Raw genomic sequence first — 22,179 nt, 5'->3', positions numbered from 1 at the left:
GACGCGCACAAACAGTTTGGATGAATGACTGAATAACATGTATGTGCACATTTATTTTGCAATGCTAGCGCACGCAACGCGAGCAGTGCGGTCAGCATGTTAGATTGTTGATAACATGTAAACTATATTTCGTATCCAATATTTATTGAAAACATAAATAAAATTGCACAATAATCACGTGTCTCTCAAATTCATCATTACAGTTATTGGTCAGCTAGCTAGCAAATGTTTTGCCCTATTTAGCATAAACATGACATTAGTCAAAACAAGACATGGTATCAAGAACAAACGTAAGGAAGTCCAGAGAGTACAAATTAATAAATAAATAAAATATGTATCTCATTATTACCACATAAATGTTTTAATAAGCACCTCATCAAGAAGCCCTGTTGCTGTGTTGACTGCAATGTGCTCGGGGGCATTTAATGCTCAGCTCACTCACAAGACTAGCCAAGTTAGCTGTGTTGTTGCTTGCATGCAATTGGCTGTGGGCTTGGGTGCGGCATGCAACCTGGGAGACAGAGCTGCCTGTCAGGCATCGTTCAGGGCTTAAATGACCCATGAGGGCTAAGATGCCCCCACGACCTCTTAGCTCAACACACAGACTTCTGCACCATTGAAGCGTGTGTATCGTTTTCGTAACGTTGTCAGCTAACCCCTCTATAGTGCACTACTTTTGACCAGGGCCCAAAGTCTGGTAAAAAGGAATGCACTACGTAGCAAAACGGGCGTCACTTGGGACGTAGCAGAACTATGTCAAACAGTAAGACAAACAACAGTCATATGTATTGTAGTAACACCACTTCATATTGCATTAACACAAGATACCCTTGTCAATGTCTTTGAAAGGCCAAAGAGAGGGACGTTAAAAAGGAAAGATATACATCTGTGTCCCATCAGTAACCCTACACCCCTCTGAGCACCACTCTTAACACACAGGAAACATTCAATTGAGCAACGATGATCCCAATTTGACAGAGCAGGGTAATAAAATCTCCCCTGAATCCGTCCAAAGGTCAATACTGTGTGTGTGTGTGTGTGTGTGTGTGTGTGTGTGTGTGTGTGTGTGTGTGTGTGTGTGTGTGTGTGTGTGTGTGTGTGTGTGTGTGTGTGTGTGTGTGTGTGTGTGTGTGTGTGTGTGTGTGTGTGTGTGTGTAATTGTCTTCTCCCTGTTTCTATTATAAATGGATACAGGATTCATTCCATAATCACTGTTGCCAATTAACCCTGTTTAGTAGCTCTATCATTTTATTTGTATTTTATATTTGTGCTGTTGTAAACCATTTTACTTTCTTTTCACATTTTAGTCATTTAGCAGACGCTCTTGTCCAGAACATGCATACATTTTCATACTTTTTCGTACTGATCCCCGTGGGAATTGAATCCACAACCCTGGCATTGTCATGCTCTACCAACTGAGCCACATGGGTATGATTTTGGCAGAGAGTAGAGTAATTTCCCAACACCAAGGTGATGCACAGGTTGAGTAGTGTTCAGAACAATGGAGAATAATACCAATGTTGTGTTAGGAGTGATGTGTGTGTGTGTCTGTCTGTTTGTCTGTCTGTTCCTCTGTCTGTCTGTATGCGTCTGCGTGTAGTACCAGGCGTAAACTCACTACCATTGGGATGCAATGTGGCGTAGTTTGGATATAATGTGAATGACTGGCAGCTCCTATCCCATAAAGTTGACCCTTGTTGCTCTCTAAAGAGAATGTAAACTGTAACATCTAATGATTTACAGGATTTAACCTCCCATCCTCCCCAGGATCTAACCTCCCATCCTCCCCAGGATACAACCTCCCATCCTCCCCAGGATCTAACCTCCCATCCTCCCCAGGATATAACCTCCCATCCTCCCCAGGATATAACCTCCCATCCTCCCCAGGATCTAACCTCCCATCCTCCCCAGGATATAACCTCCCATCCTCCCCAGGATATAACCTCTCATCCTCCCCAGGATATAACCTCCCATCCTCCCCAGGATACAACCTCCCATCCTCCCCAGGATCTAACCTCCCATCCTCCCCAGGATATAACCTCCCATCCTCCCCAGGATACAACCTCCCATCCTCCCCAGGATACAACCTCCCATCCTCCCCAGGATCTAACCTCCCATCCTCCCCAGGATCTAACCTCCCATCCTCCCCAGGATCTAACCTCCCATCCTCCCCAGGATATAACCTCCCATCCTCCCCAGGATACAACCTCCCATCCTCCCCAGGATCTAACCTCCCATCCTCCCCAGGATACAACCTCCCATCCTTCCCAGGATACAACCTCCCATCCTCCCCAGGATCTAACCTCCCATCCTCCCCAGGATACAACCTCCCATCCTCCCCAGGATCTAACCTCCCATCCTCCCCAGGATATAACCTCCCATCCTCCCCAGGATATAACCTCCCATCCTCCCCAGGATCTAACCTCCCATCCTCCCCAGGATATAACCTCCCATCCTCCCCAGGATATAACCTCTCATCCTCCCCAGGATATAACCTCCCATCCTCCCCAGGATACAACCTCCCATCCTCCCCAGGATCTAACCTCCCATCCTCCCCAGGATATAACCTCCCATCCTCCCCAGGATACAACCTCCCATCCTCCCCAGGATACAACCTCCCATCCTCCCCAGGATCTAACCTCCCATCCTCCCCAGGATCTAACCTCCCATCCTCCCCAGGATCTAACCTCCCATCCTCCCCAGGATATAACCTCCCATCCTCCCCAGGATACAACCTCCCATCCTCCCCAGGATCTAACCTCCCATCCTCCCCAGGATACAACCTCCCATCCTTCCCAGGATACAACCTCCCATCCTCCCCAGGATCTAACCTCCCATCCTCCCCAGGATACAACCTCCCATCCTCCCCAGGATATAACCTCCCATCCTCCCCAGGATACAACCTCCCATCCTCCCCAGGATCTAACCTCCCATCCTCCCCAGGATACTACCTCCCATCCTCCCCAGGATATAATCTCCCATCCTCCCCAGGATATAACCTCCCATCCTCCCCACGAATGTGTGTGTGTGTGATACTGACCCTCCGTTGAGACATCTGCGTAGAGAGTAAGAGGCCCCTCCTCCACAGGTGCGTGAGCAGTCGCTCCAGGTGCCCCATGCATCCCAGCCACTGTCCCCGTCCTCATCTGATCCAGTCATACGAGACGCCTGAGAGAGAGAGGGGAAAGAGGTTAGAGTATACCTTACACATACACGCACGCACGCACACACACACACAAATAAGCACACACACATACACACAAAAACCGTGTTGCTATGTGTTATTGTAGTGAATTGGGGGGGTAGCCTTGGCTGAATTTGGGAGCTTGAAGAAAAATAATCAGATTTTTCTTACAGTCCCTGGAAATGTGTCTTTTGCTTTTTGACCAAACACCACAAGACCCACACAACTCTGAGGGGTTAGAAACACAGGTGCTGCTTGTCATTCCAACACCGTGTTGTTATGACAAGAGAACCAAGCTGCTTTTCTTAATCACAAGGGCTTAATCCCAAACTGCTTGTCTAGATCACTAGGGCCTAAACCCAAATTGACCCTATGCCCTATGCACTTGTGGAGATCAGAGAGGATTTGACAGATGGAAGCAATTTGGAAATAACTCCAATGTGCCCTTTGATAGGCGAGGGGGAAGTTTCCATACATTGCTTTTACCAATCAAATCGTCTCAGATCTCCACAAGGGCATATCGCGTAGGGGTCTCGGATTGGGCCTTGGAATTGTACTGGACTACTGAAGGAGGAAGGTAACAGCATATTCTATGGAAATACCTTTTTGCAAAACCCTCCTCATCAGTGAGCATGATCATGGATTTCAGAAGATGAAAATAGGGATCTCTAATATTATTAATTTGCTGCACAGCTGTTATTGCACGGCTGTTAATACACGGCTGTTATTGCACGGCTGTTATTGCACGGCTGTTATTAAACAGCTGTTACTGCACGGCTGTTATTGCACGGCTGTTATTGCACAGCTGTTATTGCATGGCTGTTATTACACGGCTGTTAATACACGGCTGTTATTAAACAGCTGTTACTGCACGGCTGTTATTGCACGGCTGTTATTACACGGCTGTTATTGCACGGCTGTTATTAAACAGCTGTTATTGCACGGCTGTAATTAAACAGCTGTTATTGCACGGCTGTTACTGCACGGCTGTTATTGCACGGCTGTTATTGCACGGCTGTTATTACACGGCTGTTATTGCACGGCTGTTATTACACGGCTGTTATTACACGGCTGTTAATACACGGCTGTTATTACACGGCTGTTATTGCACGGCTGTTACTAAACAGCTGTTAATACACGGCTGTTATTGCACGGCTGTTATTACACGGCTGTTACTGCACGGCTGTTATTACACGGCTGTTATTGCACGGCTGTTATTACACGGCTGTTATTAAATGGCTGTTAATACACGGCTGTTATTGCACGGCTGTTAATACACGGCTGTTATTGCACGGCTGTTATTAAACAGCTGTTACTGCACGGCTGTTATTGCACGGCTGTTATTACACGGCTGTTATTGCACGGCTGTTATTACACGGCTGTTATTGCACGGCTGTTATTAAACAGCTGTTACTGCACGGCTGTTATTGCACGGCTGTTATTAAACAGCTGTTACTGCACGGCTGTTATTGCACGGCTGTTATTACACGGCTGTTATTGCACGGCTGTTATTAAACAGCTGTTATTGCACGGCTGTTATTGCACGGCTGTTATTAAACAGCTGTTATTGCACGGCTGTTATTACACGGCTGTTATTACACGGCTGTTAATACACGGCTGTTATTAAACAGCTGTTATTGCACGGCTGTTATTACACGGCTGTTATTACACGGCTGTTAATACACGGCTGTTATTACACGGCTGTTATTGCACGGCTGTTATTGCACGGCTGTTAATACACGGCTGTTACTGCACGGCTGTTATTAAACAGCTGTTACTGCACGGCTGTTATTACACGGCTGTTATTACACAGCTGTTATTACACAGCTGTTATTGTGTGGCTGTTATTAAACAGCTGTTATTGCATGGCTGTTAATAAACATATGTTATTACATGGCTGTTAAAACAGCTGTTATTACATGGCTGTTAAAACATGGCTGTTATTAAACGGCTGTTATTACATGGCTGTTAAAACATGGCTGTTATTAAATGGCTGTTAATACACGGCTGTTATTACACAGCTGCTATTGTGTGGCTGTTATTAAACATATGTTATTACATGGCTGTTAAAACATGGCTGTTATTAAATGGCTGTTATTACATGGCTGTTATTAAACGGCTGTTATTAAATGGCTGTGATTACATGGCTGTTATTAAACGGCCGTTATTAAATGGCTGTTATTAAATGGCTGTTATTAAACAGCTGTTACTACATGGCTGTTATTACATGGCTGTTATTACATGGCTGTTATTAAATGGCTGTTATTAAATGGCTGTTATTACATGGCTGTTATTGCATGGCTGATATATTAAACAGCTGTTACTGCACGGCTGTTATTACACAGCTGTTATTGCGTGGCTGTTATTAAACAGCTGGTATTGCATGGCTGCTATTACACAGCTGTTATTGCATTGCTGTTATTAAACAGCTGTTATTGCGTGTCTGTTTTTAACTCTTCTTGAACTGCACTGTTGGTTAAGGGCTTGTAAGTAAGCATTTCACGGTAAGGTCTACACTTGTTGTATTCGGCGCATGTGACAAATAAAGTTTGATTTGATATGAAATGTTGTGTGTGTTCTGCCATAATACTAAAATAGTTCAAATTGTAGAAAATTCTTCAGATGCACAGAAATATTTGCAGATACACACACATGCTGTTGAAACATTTAATTTTTTATTTTTCACCAAACAAGTCAGTGCAACATATGCACAGCAGATATATTTACATTGGACTGAACAAAAATATGCTCACAAAAAAACAGTAAACTGAAAAAGAAAATTGCTGAAAAAATGTGCAGAAAAAAATATATAGAAAAAAAGAGTCAAGAAAAATAATTAGTCAGCATCTTGTCTCACAGCTGGGTCTGACCACAACGCCTCGCCTCACAGCTGGGTCTGGCCACAACGCCTCGTCTAACAGCTGGGTCTGGCCACAACGCCTCGTCTCACAGCTGGGTCTGACCACAACGCCTCGCCGCACAGCTGGGTCTGACCACAACGCCTCGTCTCACAGCTGAGTCTGACCACAACGCCTCGTCTCACAGCTGGGTCTGGCCACAACAACTCGTCTCTCAGCTGGGTCTGGCCACAACACCTCGTCTCACAGCTGGGTCTGGCCACAACGCCTCGTCCACATCACAGCTGGGTCTGGCCACAACGCCTCGTCCACATCACAGCTGGGTCTGGCCACAACGCCTCGTCCACATCACAGGCAATATCTTCCCTTGCCAGACATCGAGGGAAGAAGCGCCTTGAGTGCCTTATCCGTCCCTGAATCGCACCCACATTAATCTCATCACATGCCTCTTCCATAGCCTGCACAAGAGGCATGTGCACAAAGGGCTGCCGGTCGTATACCTTCCACCGCCGAAAATAACTATTCTATGGGGTTCAGAAATGGTGAGTATGGTGGGAGGTATTGCACGAGAAATGGTGGGTGGTCAGCAAACCAGTTTTGGACTGGGGCTGCACGATGAAAGCTCACTTTGTCCCATACTACAACGTACCAGGTTCTTTGATGGTCTGCATCATTCATACGTTCTGGTGGTATGAGAATGCTGTGGAGTCTGGCCAGAAATGTGAGAATATGACCTGTGTTGTATGGTCCAAGGTTGGCATGACGGTGGAGAACACCATGCATATTGGAGATGGCAGCGCACATTGTGATGTACCAACCACGTTGGCCAGGAACATCTAGAATGGCTCTGTGGCCAATGACGTTTCTCCCCCTTCTTCTGGTCTTTGCTAGGTTGAACCCAGCCTCATCTATAAAGATGAACTCATGTGGGATTGCATGAGCATCCATGTCCAGTACTCCCTGAAAACAAAGAACAAAAGCAGTCAATATGGTGTTATCCAGTACACTGGGAAACAATGCTGTGTGTAGTGTACTGCAGTCAATATTGTACTTACATCCACATATGCTCGTCTGACCTCTTTGTTTCTTTGAGAGTTTCTCTCAAACGGCACCTTATAAAGTTGTTTCATTCTGATTTGGTTTCGCTTGAGAATGCGAGCCAATGTGGACAGACTGACTCGTTGAATGTTGTTGAATATGGTGTTGTCTTGGATGATGTGGCTTTGAATTTCTCGTAATCTGATTTCATTATTTTCCAAAACCAAGTTTACAATGGCAGCTTCTTGTACCCCTGTGAACATTTGGCCCCTTCCTCCACCATGGTTGCGTCTCTCAGTCCTTTAGAAAAACAAAAAAACAAATATATAGGGCTTGGATAATGCAGCTTAAAGATATTTCCCCCACAGTAGAGTAAATTCTACAGGAAATTTGTGCAGTTAATGTATGACATCAGCCATTCATGAAGTAAACAGGTGTCACCCAACTGATACACTATGACATGGGGTGTACTACATAGTGTGAAAGAACATTTGGTTACATACCTGTACTCCAGTCTAAATGTCCGGATGACACAGACGACAGTAAAACGGCTCAAGTTGGGCTGCACTCTCTGTCCAGCTTCTCACATTGTCAGCCCATGGTTGATGACATGATCAACTAAGGTTGCTCTGATTCCAGCCTCTCACATTGTCAGCCCATGGTTGATGACTGATTCCAGCCTCTCACATTGTCAGCCCATGGTTGATGACATGATCAACTAAGGTTACTCTGATTCCAGCCTCTCACATTGTCAGCCCATGGTTGATGACATGATCAACTAAGGTTACTCTGATTCCAGCCTCTCACAATGTCAGCCCATGGTGGATGACATGATCAACTAAGGTTACTCTGATTCCAGCCTCTCTCATTGTCAGCCCATGGTGGATGACATGATCAACTAAGGTTACTCTGATTCCAGCCTCTCACATTGTCAGCCCATGGTTGATGACATGATCAACTAATGTTGCCCTGATTCCAGCCTCTCACATTGTCAGCCCATGGTGGATGACATGATCAACTAAGGTTGCTCTGATTCCAGCCTCTCTCATTGTCAGCCCATGGTTGATGACATGATCAACTAAGGTTACTCTGATTCCAGCCTCTCACATTGTCAGCCCATGGTTGATGACATGATCAACTAAGGTTACTCTGATTCCAGCCTCTCACATTGTCAGCCCATGGTTGATGACATGATCAACTAAGGTTACTCTGATTCCAGCCTCTCACATTGTCAGCCCATGGTTGATGACATGATCAACTAAGGTTACTCTGATTCCAGCCTCTCACATTGTCAGCCCATGGTTGATGACATGATCAACTAATGTTACTCTGATTCCAGCCTCTCACATTGTCAGCCCATGGTTGATGACATGATCAACTAAGGTTACTCTGATTCCAGCCTCTCTCATTGTCAGCCCATGGTGGATGACATGATCAACTAATGTTGCTCTGATTCCAGCCTCTCACATTGTCAGCCCATGGTGGATGACATGATCAACTAATGTTACTCTGATTCCATTTGAAAGTTGTCTTCTTTGGCCATGAACTCCTCTACCAGCTCTACCCCTACCTCTCACTCTTCCTCCCCTTCTCATTCTCACTCTTCCTCCCCCTACCTCTCACTCTTCCTCCCCTTCTCATTCTCACTCTTCCTCACCCTCTCATTCTCACCCTCCTTCTTCCTCTTCCTCTCTCTGCAACGGCTTCCATTGTTGTTGTAAAACAAAAGGTGCTCACCGGTGGTCTTTTCATAATGCTTACTTCCTGATTGAAGTGGTAACAATTAACCATTGAGGTGTTTGGCCAGGTGGCACATGTATTGGCCAATTAGCTCATGTAGTGTCATTTTGAATGGCAGTGTTTTGAAATGGCAAACATGTGACGTTATGTCAGATTGTTGTGTCTTATGCAGAGAACCGTGTGCAGTGCATTTAAAAAGTGCCATTTTGAATTGCAAAATGTGTGTAAAGCAGAAAATGTGTTTAGACTTCTGGAGACTTGAGAAGAGGTTTTGCTCTCTGTGTGTCAGTTTAAATAATTGTGCTGTGCATGTCATTTTAGTGTGTTAGCACTTGGAAAAAACTGTAAAGCCCAGGCGAGTGAGAGGGTTCTCCTGGCTGTATCTCACCAAAAATAGGAAAGTTGGCTTCCTGTGGCTCAGTGATGTCAAAGCAGACCCTCTAGTGTCATAGAGAGAAGTAATCTGACACTGTGTGTGTGTGTGTGTGTGCGTGCGTGCGTGCGTGCGTGCGTGCGTGTGCGTGTGCGCGTGTGTGTGTGTGTGTGCACCAGAGAATCTGATGGTGTTTTTCAGGGAGACCAGGACCAGTAGACAACTCAAACCTTCTTGGGACTATCTCACACTGTGCCCTTCATTTTTAGTATCACCAGACTCACAACTGGAAATATGTATTTACTTTGAACTATTCAATACTGAGTCTGCATCCCAAACAGCACAGTTTTCCTTATACAGTGCACTACTTTGAACCATAGGGACACCCATAGGGCTCTGGTCAAAAGTAGTGCACTATGTAGGGAATAGGATGCCATTTGGGATGCAACTTGTTATTTCTGGATGAGAGTAGCAGACCACTGGGTGGATCAGAACATAACACTGGTGTGGACAGAGACCTTCTACAGAGCATTTCTCTGGGCGGAGTTTCAATTGCTAACACAGGAAAATGTCAAATTCTTTTGACATTGTTATTTATGCCTGGTTACTGACGGTAGAATGTCTTACAGTACATTCCTCTGACGGTCTTATTTCAATCTCTCTTCCAGACCCCAAATCACCCTGACCTTGGATGAAATCAGAACGGACGCCATTCTAGAATGTTTCTCTCTCATATGCAGTACACACATAGGCACATACTGTACACACAACCAGATGAAGACATGTGCACAGACAGACAGACATGTGCGCAGACAGACAGACAGACATGTGCGCAGACAGACAAACAGGCACGCAGGCACATTCGCACGCACACAATTTATTTATTTAACTAGGCAAGTCAGTTAAAAAGAAATTCTTATTAATAATGACGGCCTAGGAACAGTGGGTTAACTGCCTTGTTCAGGGTCAGAACGACATATTTTTATGTGTGTGTGTGTGTGTGTGTGTGTGTGTGTGTGTGTGTGTGTGTGTGTGTGTGTGTGTGTGTGTGTGTGTGTGTGTGTGTGTGTGTGTGTGTGTGTGTGTGTGTGTGTGTGTGTGTGTGTGTGTGTGTCTGTCTGAATCTGATTCTGAAACCCCATTGCTATTGTTTGACTTCCAACCCACCGACTGGACCAAAGCAGACTAACGAGATACATTTTCAGTCAACTTACTAATGGAATGAGAGACCACCTTTTGTTACTAAGCTGGCTGGAAGCTGACATCCAACAGCAATAACATTGCTATGAGGTGAATCTGTCCGGGCCGTTTTGGCTGAGACGACTGGCTCGTTCTATTGTGTCAGTTCTGAATAGCTCTGTATCAGCATTCTGTAGCCATTTACACTGACCAGATTAGTGATCACCACCCCATCAAAACACATTGAGAGGGAGAGAGGGAGCTGGGGAGAGGGAAAGAGAGATAGAGAAAGAGAGAGAGAGAGAGAGAGAGAGAGAGAGAGAGAGAGAGAGAGAGAGAGAGAGAGAGAGAGAGAGAGAGAGAGAGAGAGAGAGAGAGAGAGAGAGAGAGAGAGAGAGAGAGAGAGAGAGAACGAGATAGAGGGAGAGAGAGAGAGAGTTCCCTCTGCAGCCCAGCCTGCTATATTCCATTCTCTGCTCTGTTCATTCATTCATCCTACCATGGCAGAGTTGCATGATGCAACAACTGTCAGCCAAATAGCACAGAGCTATAGGATATCATATTATTATAAAATCCTTTTTGATACATTAATGGTTGCATCCCAAATTACATACTATTACCTACATAGTGTACTAATTATAACCATGGCTAATAGGGCAATAGCCAAGAGTAGTGCACTATGTAGGAAATAGGGTGCCATTTGGGATGTAGTTCTAAGAGAGTTTTTCAGAGAGTTTCAGAGAGATAAAACAGTGTTGCATCATTTGTTTACATAAGTTGTAACTGCTATGGAGTTGATATGGAGTTGCTATGGAGTTGATATGGAGTTGCTATGGAGTTGCACAGATTATAGCTGGCAGCATTCATCTGTCTATGTGTACAACTTGTGTTTATCTGTATTCAATAGGACATGTTCAAGATGATTACAGAATTCCTCATCTAGCTGCTTGAATTGAAAGTGTTTGTGTGTGTGTCAGCTGTTGTGTGTGTGCACATATGAGCTGTAGCTGCTGTCAGTGTGTATGTGTGCACATATGAGCTGTAGCTGCTGTCAGTGTGTATGTGTGCAGATATGTGTGTGTGTCCTGCAGCCTGCAGTGTGGAGGCTCCTACTGTCTGGCTAGACTCAGCACAGCGGAGGGCTGGATGGCTGAGGTGCTGAGGGTTTAGGGTGGATACAGCCATCTGTCTTTCCTACTTAACTTCATCCTCTCTACCCCTCCATTGGTCCTCGCTCCCTCATTCCTGTCTAGTCCAACCTCCTCTGGGCACTCTCTTTCTCTCTTTCTGTTTCTCTGTCTCTCATTAACAGGGCATCCTGTCTCTGAGTCTCATCCAAGACCTCTGCATTGCAGCTCTCCATCCTGTCTCTATCCCCACCCTTCCTCTCTTCATCCTTCCATCTCTCTCTGTGTGTGTCTCTCTCTCTCTCTCTCTCTCCCGATGTCTCTCTGTCTCTCCCTCTCTCTCTCTGTGTCTCTCTCTCTCTCTCCCGATGTCTCTCTGTCTCTCTCTCTCTGTGTGCCTCTCTCTCTCTCCCGATGTCTCTCTGTCTCTCTCTCTCCCTATGTCTCTCTGTCTCTCTCTCTCTCTCCCTATGTCTCTCTGTCTCTCTCTCCCCCTCTCTGTCTATCTGTCTCTTTGTCTCTCTCTCTGTGTGCCTCTCTCTCTCTCCCTATGTCTCTCTGTCTCTCTCTGTGTGTGTCTCTCTCTCTCTCTCTGTCTATCTGTCTCTTTGTCTCTCTCTGTGTGTGCCTCTCTCTCTCTCCCTATGTCTCTCTGTCTCTCTCTCTCTCTGTGTGTCTCTCTCTCTCTCCTTCTCTTTGTCTCTCTCTCGTGTGTGTAACACACGCTGTGGCACACGTACACCCACAACCTGTCTAGTAGGTCCTACAAGGGTTGAATTGCACTGTCTGGGGGACAGTTTAAGAGCAACTAGGTGTGAGTCAGAAAACCCACAGTCGGTATCTGGAAGCCCCATTAGAGAGAGCTCTATGAGGCTCCCTGAAAATAAGACTGAAAAAAAATGCTACTCGTTTAGCCCTACCGTACCATTTCTGTACTTAGCCAGTTACAAAGGGCTCTGTACCATTTCTGTACTTAGACAGTCACAAAGGGCTCTGTACCGTTTCTGTACTTAGCCAGTCACAAAGGGTTCTGTACCATTTCTGTACTTAGCCAGTCACAAAGGGCTTTGTACCATTTCTGTACTTAGCCAGTCACAAAGGGTTCTGTATCATTTCTGTACTTAGCTAGTCACAAAGGCCCTGTACCATTTCTGTACTTAGCCAGTCAGAAAGGGCTCTGTACCATTTCTGTACTTAGCCAGTCAGAAAAGGCCCTGTACCATTTCTGTACTTAGCCTGTCAGAAAAGACCCTGTACCATTTCTGTACTTAGCCAGTCAGAAAAGGCCCTGTACCATTTCTGTACTTAGCCAGTCAGAAAAGGCTATGTACCATTTCTGTACTTAGCCAGTCAGAAAAGGCCCTGTACCATTTCTGTACTTAGCCAGTCAGAAAAGGCCCTGTACCATTTCTGTACTTAGCCAGCCAGAAAAGGCTATGTACCATTTCTGTACTTAGCCAGTCAGAAAGGGCTCTCTACCATTTCTGTACTTAGCCAGTCAGAAAAGGCCCTGTACCATTTCTGTACTTAGCCAGTCAGAAAAGGCCCTGTACCATTTCTGTACTTAGCCAGTCAGAAAAGGCCCTGTACCATTTCAGTGTGTCACACATGGCTGTCTTCAAGTAGGAGGTCAGATAGGGGTGGGGGTGGTTCAGAATCACACTCATGTGATGAGTCACTTTGAGAACTGAAGACTTTTTCCGATTTTCCTATTTGCTCAAGGAACTAATGCCTAGGCTTTAGCTCAGCAGGGGAATGTGGTCTTATGGAGAGCCGGGTTCGAAACCTGGTCAGTCACCTGGTCATGTACTCTTTGACCAAAGAAGACACGGCTAGCTATGTTCCCTGACCTCCTACCTGTCATCACATGGTTGTCACCACCAGTTCATTTGGCTTAGGGACCAATAACACAACCAAGACTTGACGATGACATCATACAAAAACAAAAGACATCAAACTGATAGAAATGTAAATCTTACTAGCCCCCAAGAAAAAGAAAACATATTAAAGAATGCTGACAGGAATAACGCTAGATTAAACCAGAAAAACAAACATATTAAAGAATGCTGACAGGAATAACGCTAGATTAAACCAGAAAAACAAAACATATTAAAGAATGCTGACAGGAATAACGCTAGATTAAACCAGAAAAAGAAAACATATTAAAGAATGCTGACAGGAATAATGCTAGATTAAACCAGAAAAACAAACACATTAAAGAATGCTGACAGAAATAACGCTAGATTAAACCAGAAAAACAAAACATATTAAAGAATGCTGACAGGAATAACGCTAGATTAAACCAGAAAAAGAAAACATATTAAAGAATGCTGACAGGAATAACGCTAGATTAAACCAGAAAAAGAAAACATATTAAAGAATGCTGACAGGAATAACGCTAGATTAAACCAGAAAAAGAAAACATATTAAAGAATGCTGACAGGAATAACGCTAGATTAAACCAGAAAAACAAAACATATTAAAGAATGCTGACAGGAATAACGCTAGATTAAACCAGAAAAACAAACATATTAAAGAATGCTGACAGGAATAACGCTAGATTAAACCAGAAAAAGAAAACATATTAAAGAATGCTGACAGGGATAACGCTAGATTAAACCAGAAAAAGAAAACATATTAAAGAATGCTGACAGGAATAACGCTAGATTAAACCAGAAAAAGAAAACATATTAAAGAATGCTGACAGGGATAACACTAGATTAAACCAGAAAAACAAACATATTAAAGAATGCTGACAGGAATAACGCTAGATTAAACCAGAAAAACAAACATATTAAAGAATGCTGACAGGAATAACGCTAGATTAAACCAGAAAAAGAAAACATATTAAAGAATGCTGACAGGAATAACGCTAGATTAAACCAGAAAAAGAAAACATTTTAAAGAATGCTGACAGGAATAACGCTAGATTAAACCAGAAAAACAAACATATTAAAGAATGCTGACAGGAATAACGCTAGATTAAACCAGAAAAAGAAAACATATTAAAGAATGCTGACAGGAATAACGCTAGATTAAACCAGAAAAAGAAAACATATTAAAGAATGCTGACAGGAATAACGCTAGATTAAACCAGAAAAAGAAAACATATTAAAGAATGCTGACAGGAATAACGCTAGATTAAACCAGAAAAAGAAAACATATTAAAGAATGCTGACAGGAATAACGCTAGATTAAACCAGAAAAAGAAAACATATTAAAGAATGCTGACAGGAATAACGCTAGATTAAACCAGAAAAAGAAAACATATTAAAGAATGCTGACAGGAATAACGCTAGATTAAACCAGAAAAAGATATGGGGCATCCAATGATAGCATTAGCTACTATAAATGTGTATATCAGAAACTGACTGTGTGTTTGTATGCTGTCACCATTGTCTAGTCAAGATAGATGTCATAGGGGCAGTTTTTCAGGCACAGATTAATCCTAGTCAGGTAATCCTGGACTAAAAATCAATCTCAAAGGAGAAACACCATTGAAAATGTTTTTTATTCCAGGAATAATGTGTCTGGGAAACAGCCCCATAAAGTCCACATAATGACTGGAAGGATGTACCAGACGTGGGTTAGCTTAAATTCATGATTCAAATACTTACAGTGCACTGGATTTAGTACAATGGTACCAAATGGCATAGTCCCAAAAGTGCAAACTCCAAGCTAAGTCAGAATCCGAATCAAGGACACTACAGAGGTGGAAGTATGTCAACATGAGTCACAGTTGTTTTTTTATCATATTGGTTTCAAAGTTCTGGTAATTTCCCCAAAATTCCCAGGTTTTACAGAAATCCCATTTGGACGATTCCCAGAATCAGGGAATGAATAGGAAATCTGGAATCCTCCAAACAGGATTTATGGAAAACATGGACATTTTGGGAAAGTTACCAGAATTTTCTAAACCTACGTAAAACCATGTTAGCTCGCTGAGCCAAAGTCTAGAATGTAAAACTAGCAGTAGATTCTGATGGTCTGAGGATGTAGGTCAGTCTGGAAGGCAGCAGATATCACTCAGCCTGACTAACCACACACTGAGACTAGTCCAAGACACACACACACACACACACACACACACACACACACACACACACACACACACACACACACACACACACACACACACACACACACACACACACACACACACACACACACACACACACACACACACACACTCACACACACACACGCACACACACGCACATGCACACACAGTGGAATCAACAAGCAGGACTCTCACATCAATCATATCTAGGCTCCAGATGTGTGTGTGTTCTCTGTCCAGTGCTCGATACAGATCTCCCGCTGATCAGTTTAGCCTTTTAGATCAAAATGAATAAGATTACATGGAAAGGTGGGGACCTGATCCTAGATCAGCGTTCCAACTCTGAAACTCTTTATAAATACTTGTCCAGAGAAGACCCTCTAGTCTACCAGTTTGTGTCCTAAATGGCACCCTATTCCCATAGGGCTCTCGTGAAAAGTCATGCACTATGTAGGGAATAGCAGGCCATTTGGGACTCAGTCCTAATCTGTCAGTGTGGCTTCTTATCTAGAGGGCTTCTGTCATTACTCTTCCTGACTGAGGAGGCCTTCTGCAGTCACCTATGTAGTTGATTCCCCTAACCAGCTCAGACTAATAGACAAGGATTAGGTTCCTGGTGCAGTATAGGACTCAATGACTGAGTCAAGGCAAAAAGGAATAATGACATTCTCTACTGCTACCATATGGATAACACACACACACACACACACACACACACACACACACACACACACACACACACACACACACACACACACACACACACACACACACACACACACACACACACACACACACACACACACACACACACACACCACTGATGGGGTGCCCAGCCAAACCAAACAGCCAGTGAGACTGACTGACAGCCCTGCTCTGCCACAGACCGCATGGTTCATCATTCTCCCCTTACAACAAGAGCCAAGCGTGCACACGCACGCACGCGATCACACACACACACACACACACACACACACACACACACACACGCGGCTTACTGCATTACATCTAGAATCCAAGATTTAAGAATTCAACAGGCTGCTTCAATTCATGTACCTTGGTTGGACTGTCGGATAGAGGCAGTGACACAGAATTTTGGGCTTTCTTCGGTGGTTGATTGAGGCTCAGAGAGAGAGCGAGAGCGAGAGCGAGAGAGAGAGAGAGCGAGAGAGAGCGAGAGAGAGAGAGAGAGAGTGTGTGCGTGCGTGCGTGTGTGTCAGCCCTTAAACTAACGTGCTGGATGTTTTCTCAAGAGCATTAGCAGGAACAAAGAGTTTTCCTCAAGCCTGCATGGATGAAAACACTCCAAATAGGAGGTACCAGTCACACTGGAATGGAACCGGAACGTCAGTCAAACAGGCTGAGATGGAAGGCCTGTTAGTAGCTCAAAGCACTTCAGAGTAGACTATTTCTTCTAGACAATGATCTGAGGTCTGTTGTAGTCTCCTTCTTAATGATTAAGGTTGGGATTTCAGGAAGTTAAGCTGATCCTAGATCTGTACCTAACTGACTAATTGAAGATGGAGTAATGGTTTCTCTCTCTGATGAATGATGATGACATTTTTCAAGGACACGTTCCTCTGTATCAAAATCTGATAAGTAGAGGACACAGGACTTGAAAACTGCCCATAGTTTGTGACCCTCATTCAGCCTCACCCAATAGGTCTGAGTTCTACCACAGACACTAACACGTGTGAAGCATCAAAGACACACAGAAACATACTTACAATCACACAAACCCTTTTGATAGCAAAACAAGATTTGTTTATTTTTCTTCACCAACAATGAATTACATTTTTCCAGAGGCAAAGTGTTATTACAAAAACCCACAGACACCTCTGTGAGCCTGACAGCCGTGCAGTATCCCTCCTCCGACACCCAACCACCTCAATCACTCAGGTCACAGAGTTTAAATGAAACTTCTCCAGAAGTGTGATTTGAGCTCTGAGAAGGGAACTTATTTGAGGGCGAGGCCATCTTGGTGGATCCTATTTGACTTCCCGACACAGAACACAGCTTGGGACAGTACAGTTCATCAATCTCCCCGAGAGGAGTATCAATTATCATCCCAATATATAATTCACATATCATCTTGATCTAATAAAGAATAGACTTGATGACCTGAGGGAGATGATTCGCTAGGTTGCGTCCCAAATGGCAACCTATTCCCTTTATAGTGCACTACTTTTGACCACGGCCCATAGGGAAAATATATTGTTCTGTACAGATATTGAAAATATATTATATACTGAAAATATACTATTATTATCAGAGGGAGAGAGAAGATCCAGGCATCAGGAGAAGAAAATATCTCATGGAACTATATTGCACTGTAAATAACATATATATAAAAAATATATTGAACTGTATTGAAAACATATTATACTGTACCATAAACATGACTTTAAATATGTCATGAAGTAGCTAAATGTGAAATATCTCTGCTTGAATTTATACGAGATGGCAAATAAAATATGCACTGGCAACGTATCCTATTCATTTCCATTTCCCCAGGAATCTCAGAAGAATTCCAGCTATGTTCGTTAACCAAATCAGAATGGGAGGTCCAGCTTGGCTGCAAAGGCTCCTGTGGCCTCACACAAGGTTAAACAAGTACGTGTGTGTGTGCGCATGCCAGTATGCGTGCGTGCACGTTTTCGTCGAGAGCAGTGTCCTCACTCATAATTCTTCAACACTGACCTGCTCTCTGTTAGAACAGAAATGATTATGATGGAAAAACAAAACTCAGAATAATTTCCTCTTCTCTCTCCCTCGATAATAATTGAAAGCAGAAAGCTACACTTTACAGTCAAAAAAATATTGCTTTCATTTTTGGCTGCTGTTTCTCTGCTGTTGAAGTCACTGAGGAATAACTTACACCCTTTATCCCATACTTCATAATATCTATCACACCACAGGTGCTTCTTCACTGACTTTGGCTTAAACGTTCAGCACCCACCCTTCATTATTATCTATCATAATGTGATGTGCAGTTTCCTTGGTTTAAATAAGCTCTGTAGCACTGGTTGACTGAAGCACTGGTTGAGAATGCATTCATAACAGGATACTTAAAGTACATACACTTGTCTTCTACTGCATCTATACAGATGTAGGATCTTCATTTGAGAAGTCTTTTGTTGCTGAGAATTGTCCTGCACAACAGGAAACACAAACTTTAGTGTATTCAAGGCATCTAAAAAGTTAGTAATTTACACTTTAAAATGTCAGACTTGATTTTGCCCTAATGAAAAATGTATCAACCCTTACAAAAAAATGGCCATTATTATAATCCACATAATAATTCACATTTCTTGTTGATGCAGGATGATTTCCCCGCTGTAGCAAACTGGCTAAATGTAAGATCCTACATATGTGTGTTGAAATGTGAAACATGTTGAATTGGTATTACAGTTAAGTATTCCCGTGCTTTAACTATACCATGCACTAAAACAGAACCCTACGACGGCATTTGAAAGGGCATGCAAACATCTCTGCAGCAATGTGCAATGCAATTTAACGTCCTGCGTCTCTACTTCTAAGTCAGGAAACACAAGTTGTCCGTCAAGATTGTTACTGAGATATTTCAAAGGGATTTACATTTTTTGGAACTTCTTTAATTTCTCAGCTCAGCCCCCCACCTCAAACCCCCTCCTCAAACCCCCTCCTCAAACCCCCACCTCTCTGTGGTGGAAAATATCTTTCAGTGCCAATATTTCCGTTGGCCCATGACTGTTCTCCTCATCCCCTGCTTAATACGGTTCATGTACACACACATCATCATGTTGAGCCAGCACTACCTCTGAGAGGTCAAGAGTCAAAGCTACACACGCACACAGAGACGCACGGATGCACACGCACACAGAGACGAACGGACGCACACGCACACAGAGACGCACGGATGCACACGCACACAGAGACGCACAGATGCACACGCACACAGAGACGCACGGATGTACACGCACACAGAGACGCACGGATGCACACGCACACAGAGACGCACGGATGCACACGCACACAGAGACGCACGGATGCACACGCACACAGAGACGCACGGATGCACACGCACACAGAGACGCACGGATGCACACGCACACAGAGACGCACAGATGCACACGCACACAGAGACGCACGGATGCACACGCACACAGAGACGCACGGATGCACACGCACACAGAGACGCACGGATGCACACGCACACAGAGACGCACGGATGCACACGCTCATTTTATATGTGATGTCCCAAATAGAACACTGTCCCCTATACAGTATAATGCACTACTTTTTACCAGGGTCTATAGAGCTCTGGTCAAAAGTAGTGCACTATATAGGGAATAGGGTGCAATTTGGAACACAAATAATGACTTTCCACAGTGGTTTCCTAGTTTCTCTCATTTGGAAACAGACTGTAGCAAAGGTAAAGGAACGTTAGCAAGCTTTCCCTTGCCGGTAACAAGGGTTCCATTTTTCACACACAGCATGCGAAACATGAAAGCACATACACACTCTCCCTCTCTCTGTCACACACACACACATGCATGCACGCACAAACACACACACCAAACATCTCCCCCTCTCGCACATACGCTGACATACGCTGACACACACACACACACACACACACACACACACACACACACACACACACACACACACACACACACACACACACACACACACACACACACAGACACACACACACACACACACACACACACACACACCTTGACCGGCTCCACTTATTCGACACCAAGCAACAATCACTCATCCGGCAGATCCAAACATTTGATCAGAGGCTCGTTCCTACGAGGCCTGGTGTGGCTGCAGGCTTTAGCAGGCTAATTCCCCTGTTGCCAATTTGTCGGACACTAATTGTGAAGCCAGGGGAGGGAACGTAAACGGGAGGTTGTGAGAAATAGGAGGCTGGCTTCGTAAATCATCCGTCAAAGCCGAGAGGCTGCGTTCAAAATGCCCAGAAGTAACACTGTGATTCATCAGGACTAGCTGCTGTTTATAGAAGGGTTTGGCAACGATGTGCAACTGTTTCGCGTGTGTTTGAGAACGAACACATCTCCGATTTGGGAAAGTAGACTGGTTGATGATCTTAACAACACACATACACACACAAACATTAGTTGCTTATCCTCTCGGACAACGGTTATCATTATTACTTTTTTTTAACCTTTATTTAACTAGGCAAGTCAGTTAATAACAAATTCTTATTTACGATGACGACCTAGGAACAGTGGGTTAACTGCATTTGTTCAGGGGCAGAACGACAGATTTTTACCTTGTCAGCTCGGGGAGTCGATCTTGAAACCTTTCGGTTACTAGTCCAATGCTTTAACTACTAGTCTACCTGCCGCCCAATGGGAAACAAATTAGTATTTATGTTTTTATCATGTTATCTACAGCAAGAGGTTAAATACTGCAGGGTGTTATCTACTGCAGGGTGTTATCTACAGCAGGGTGTTATCTACAGCAGGGTGTTATCTACTGCAGGGTGCTATCTACAGCAGGGTGTTATCTACAGCATGGTGTTATGTACTGCAGGGTGTTATCTACAGCAGGGTGTTATCTACAGCAGGGTGTTATCTACTGCAGGGTGTTATCTACTGCAGGGTGTTATCTACTGCATGGTGTTATCTACTGCAGGGTGTTATCTACTGCAGGGTGTTATCTACTGCAGGGTGTTATCTACAGCAGGGTGTTATCTACAGCATGGTGTTATCTACAGCAGGGCGTTATCTACAGCAGGGTGTTATCTACAGCAGGGTGTTATCTACAGCAGGGTGTTATCTACAGCAGGGTGTTATCTACTGCAGGGTGTTATCCACAGCAGGGTGTTACCTACAGCAGGGTGTTACCTACTGCAGGGTGTTATCTACAGCATGGTGTTATCTACAGCAGGGTGTTATCTACAGCAGGGTGTTATCTACAGCAGGGTGTTATCTACTGTAGGGTGTTATCTACAGCAGGGTGTTATCTACAGCAGGGTGTTATCTACAGCAGGGTGTTATCTACAGCAGGGTGTTATCTACTGTAGGGTGTTATCTACAGCAGGGTGTTATCTACAGCAGGGTGTTATCTACAGCAGGGTGTTATCTACAGCAGGGTGTTATCTACAGCATGGTGTTATCTACTGCAGGGTGTTATCTACTGCAGGGTGTTATCTACAGCAGGGTGTTATCTACTGCAGGGTGTTATCTACAGCAGGGTGTTATCTACTGCAGGGTGTTATCTACTGCCGGGTGTTATCTACAGCAGGGTGTTATCTACTGCAGGGTGTTATCTACTGCAGGGTGTTATCTACAGCAGGGTGTTATCTACAGCAGGGTGTTACCTACAGCAGGGTGTTATCTACAGCAGGGTGTTATCTACTGCAGGGTGTTATCTACAGCAGGGTGTTATCTACAGCAGGGTGTTATCTACAGCAGGGTGTTATCTACAGCAGGGTGTCATCTACAGCAGGGTGTTATCTTCAGCAGGGTGTTATCTACAGCAGGGTGTGATCTACAGCAGGGTGTTATCTACTGCAGGGTGTTATCTACTGCAGGGTGTTATCTACTGCAGGGTGTTATCTACTGCAGGGTGTTATCTACAGCAGGGTGTTATCCACAGCA

General features: G+C 44.2%; 1 protein-coding gene across 4 annotated transcripts in view; it reads right to left on the bottom strand.

Annotated features, from left to right (window-relative positions):
• adamtsl3 (ADAMTS-like 3) overlaps window positions 1-22,179 on the bottom strand; it is a 250,200-nt gene that overhangs the window by 161,375 nt on the left and 66,646 nt on the right. For all 4 annotated transcript variants that reach the window (XM_055900039.1, XM_055900041.1, XM_055900038.1 and 1 more), the window contains one exon: window positions 3,041-3,168. In XM_055900039.1, the coding sequence (XP_055756014.1) occupies window positions 3,041-3,168 (128 nt within the window). The remainder of the gene's footprint in view (window positions 1-3,040; window positions 3,169-22,179) is intronic.

This window comes from Salvelinus fontinalis, chromosome 35 (genome assembly GCF_029448725.1).
Source record: "Salvelinus fontinalis isolate EN_2023a chromosome 35, ASM2944872v1, whole genome shotgun sequence".
In the NCBI taxonomy this organism is placed as follows: Eukaryota; Metazoa; Chordata; class Actinopteri; order Salmoniformes; family Salmonidae; genus Salvelinus; species Salvelinus fontinalis.
This window is presented reverse-complemented; position numbering and strand designations above follow the sequence as displayed.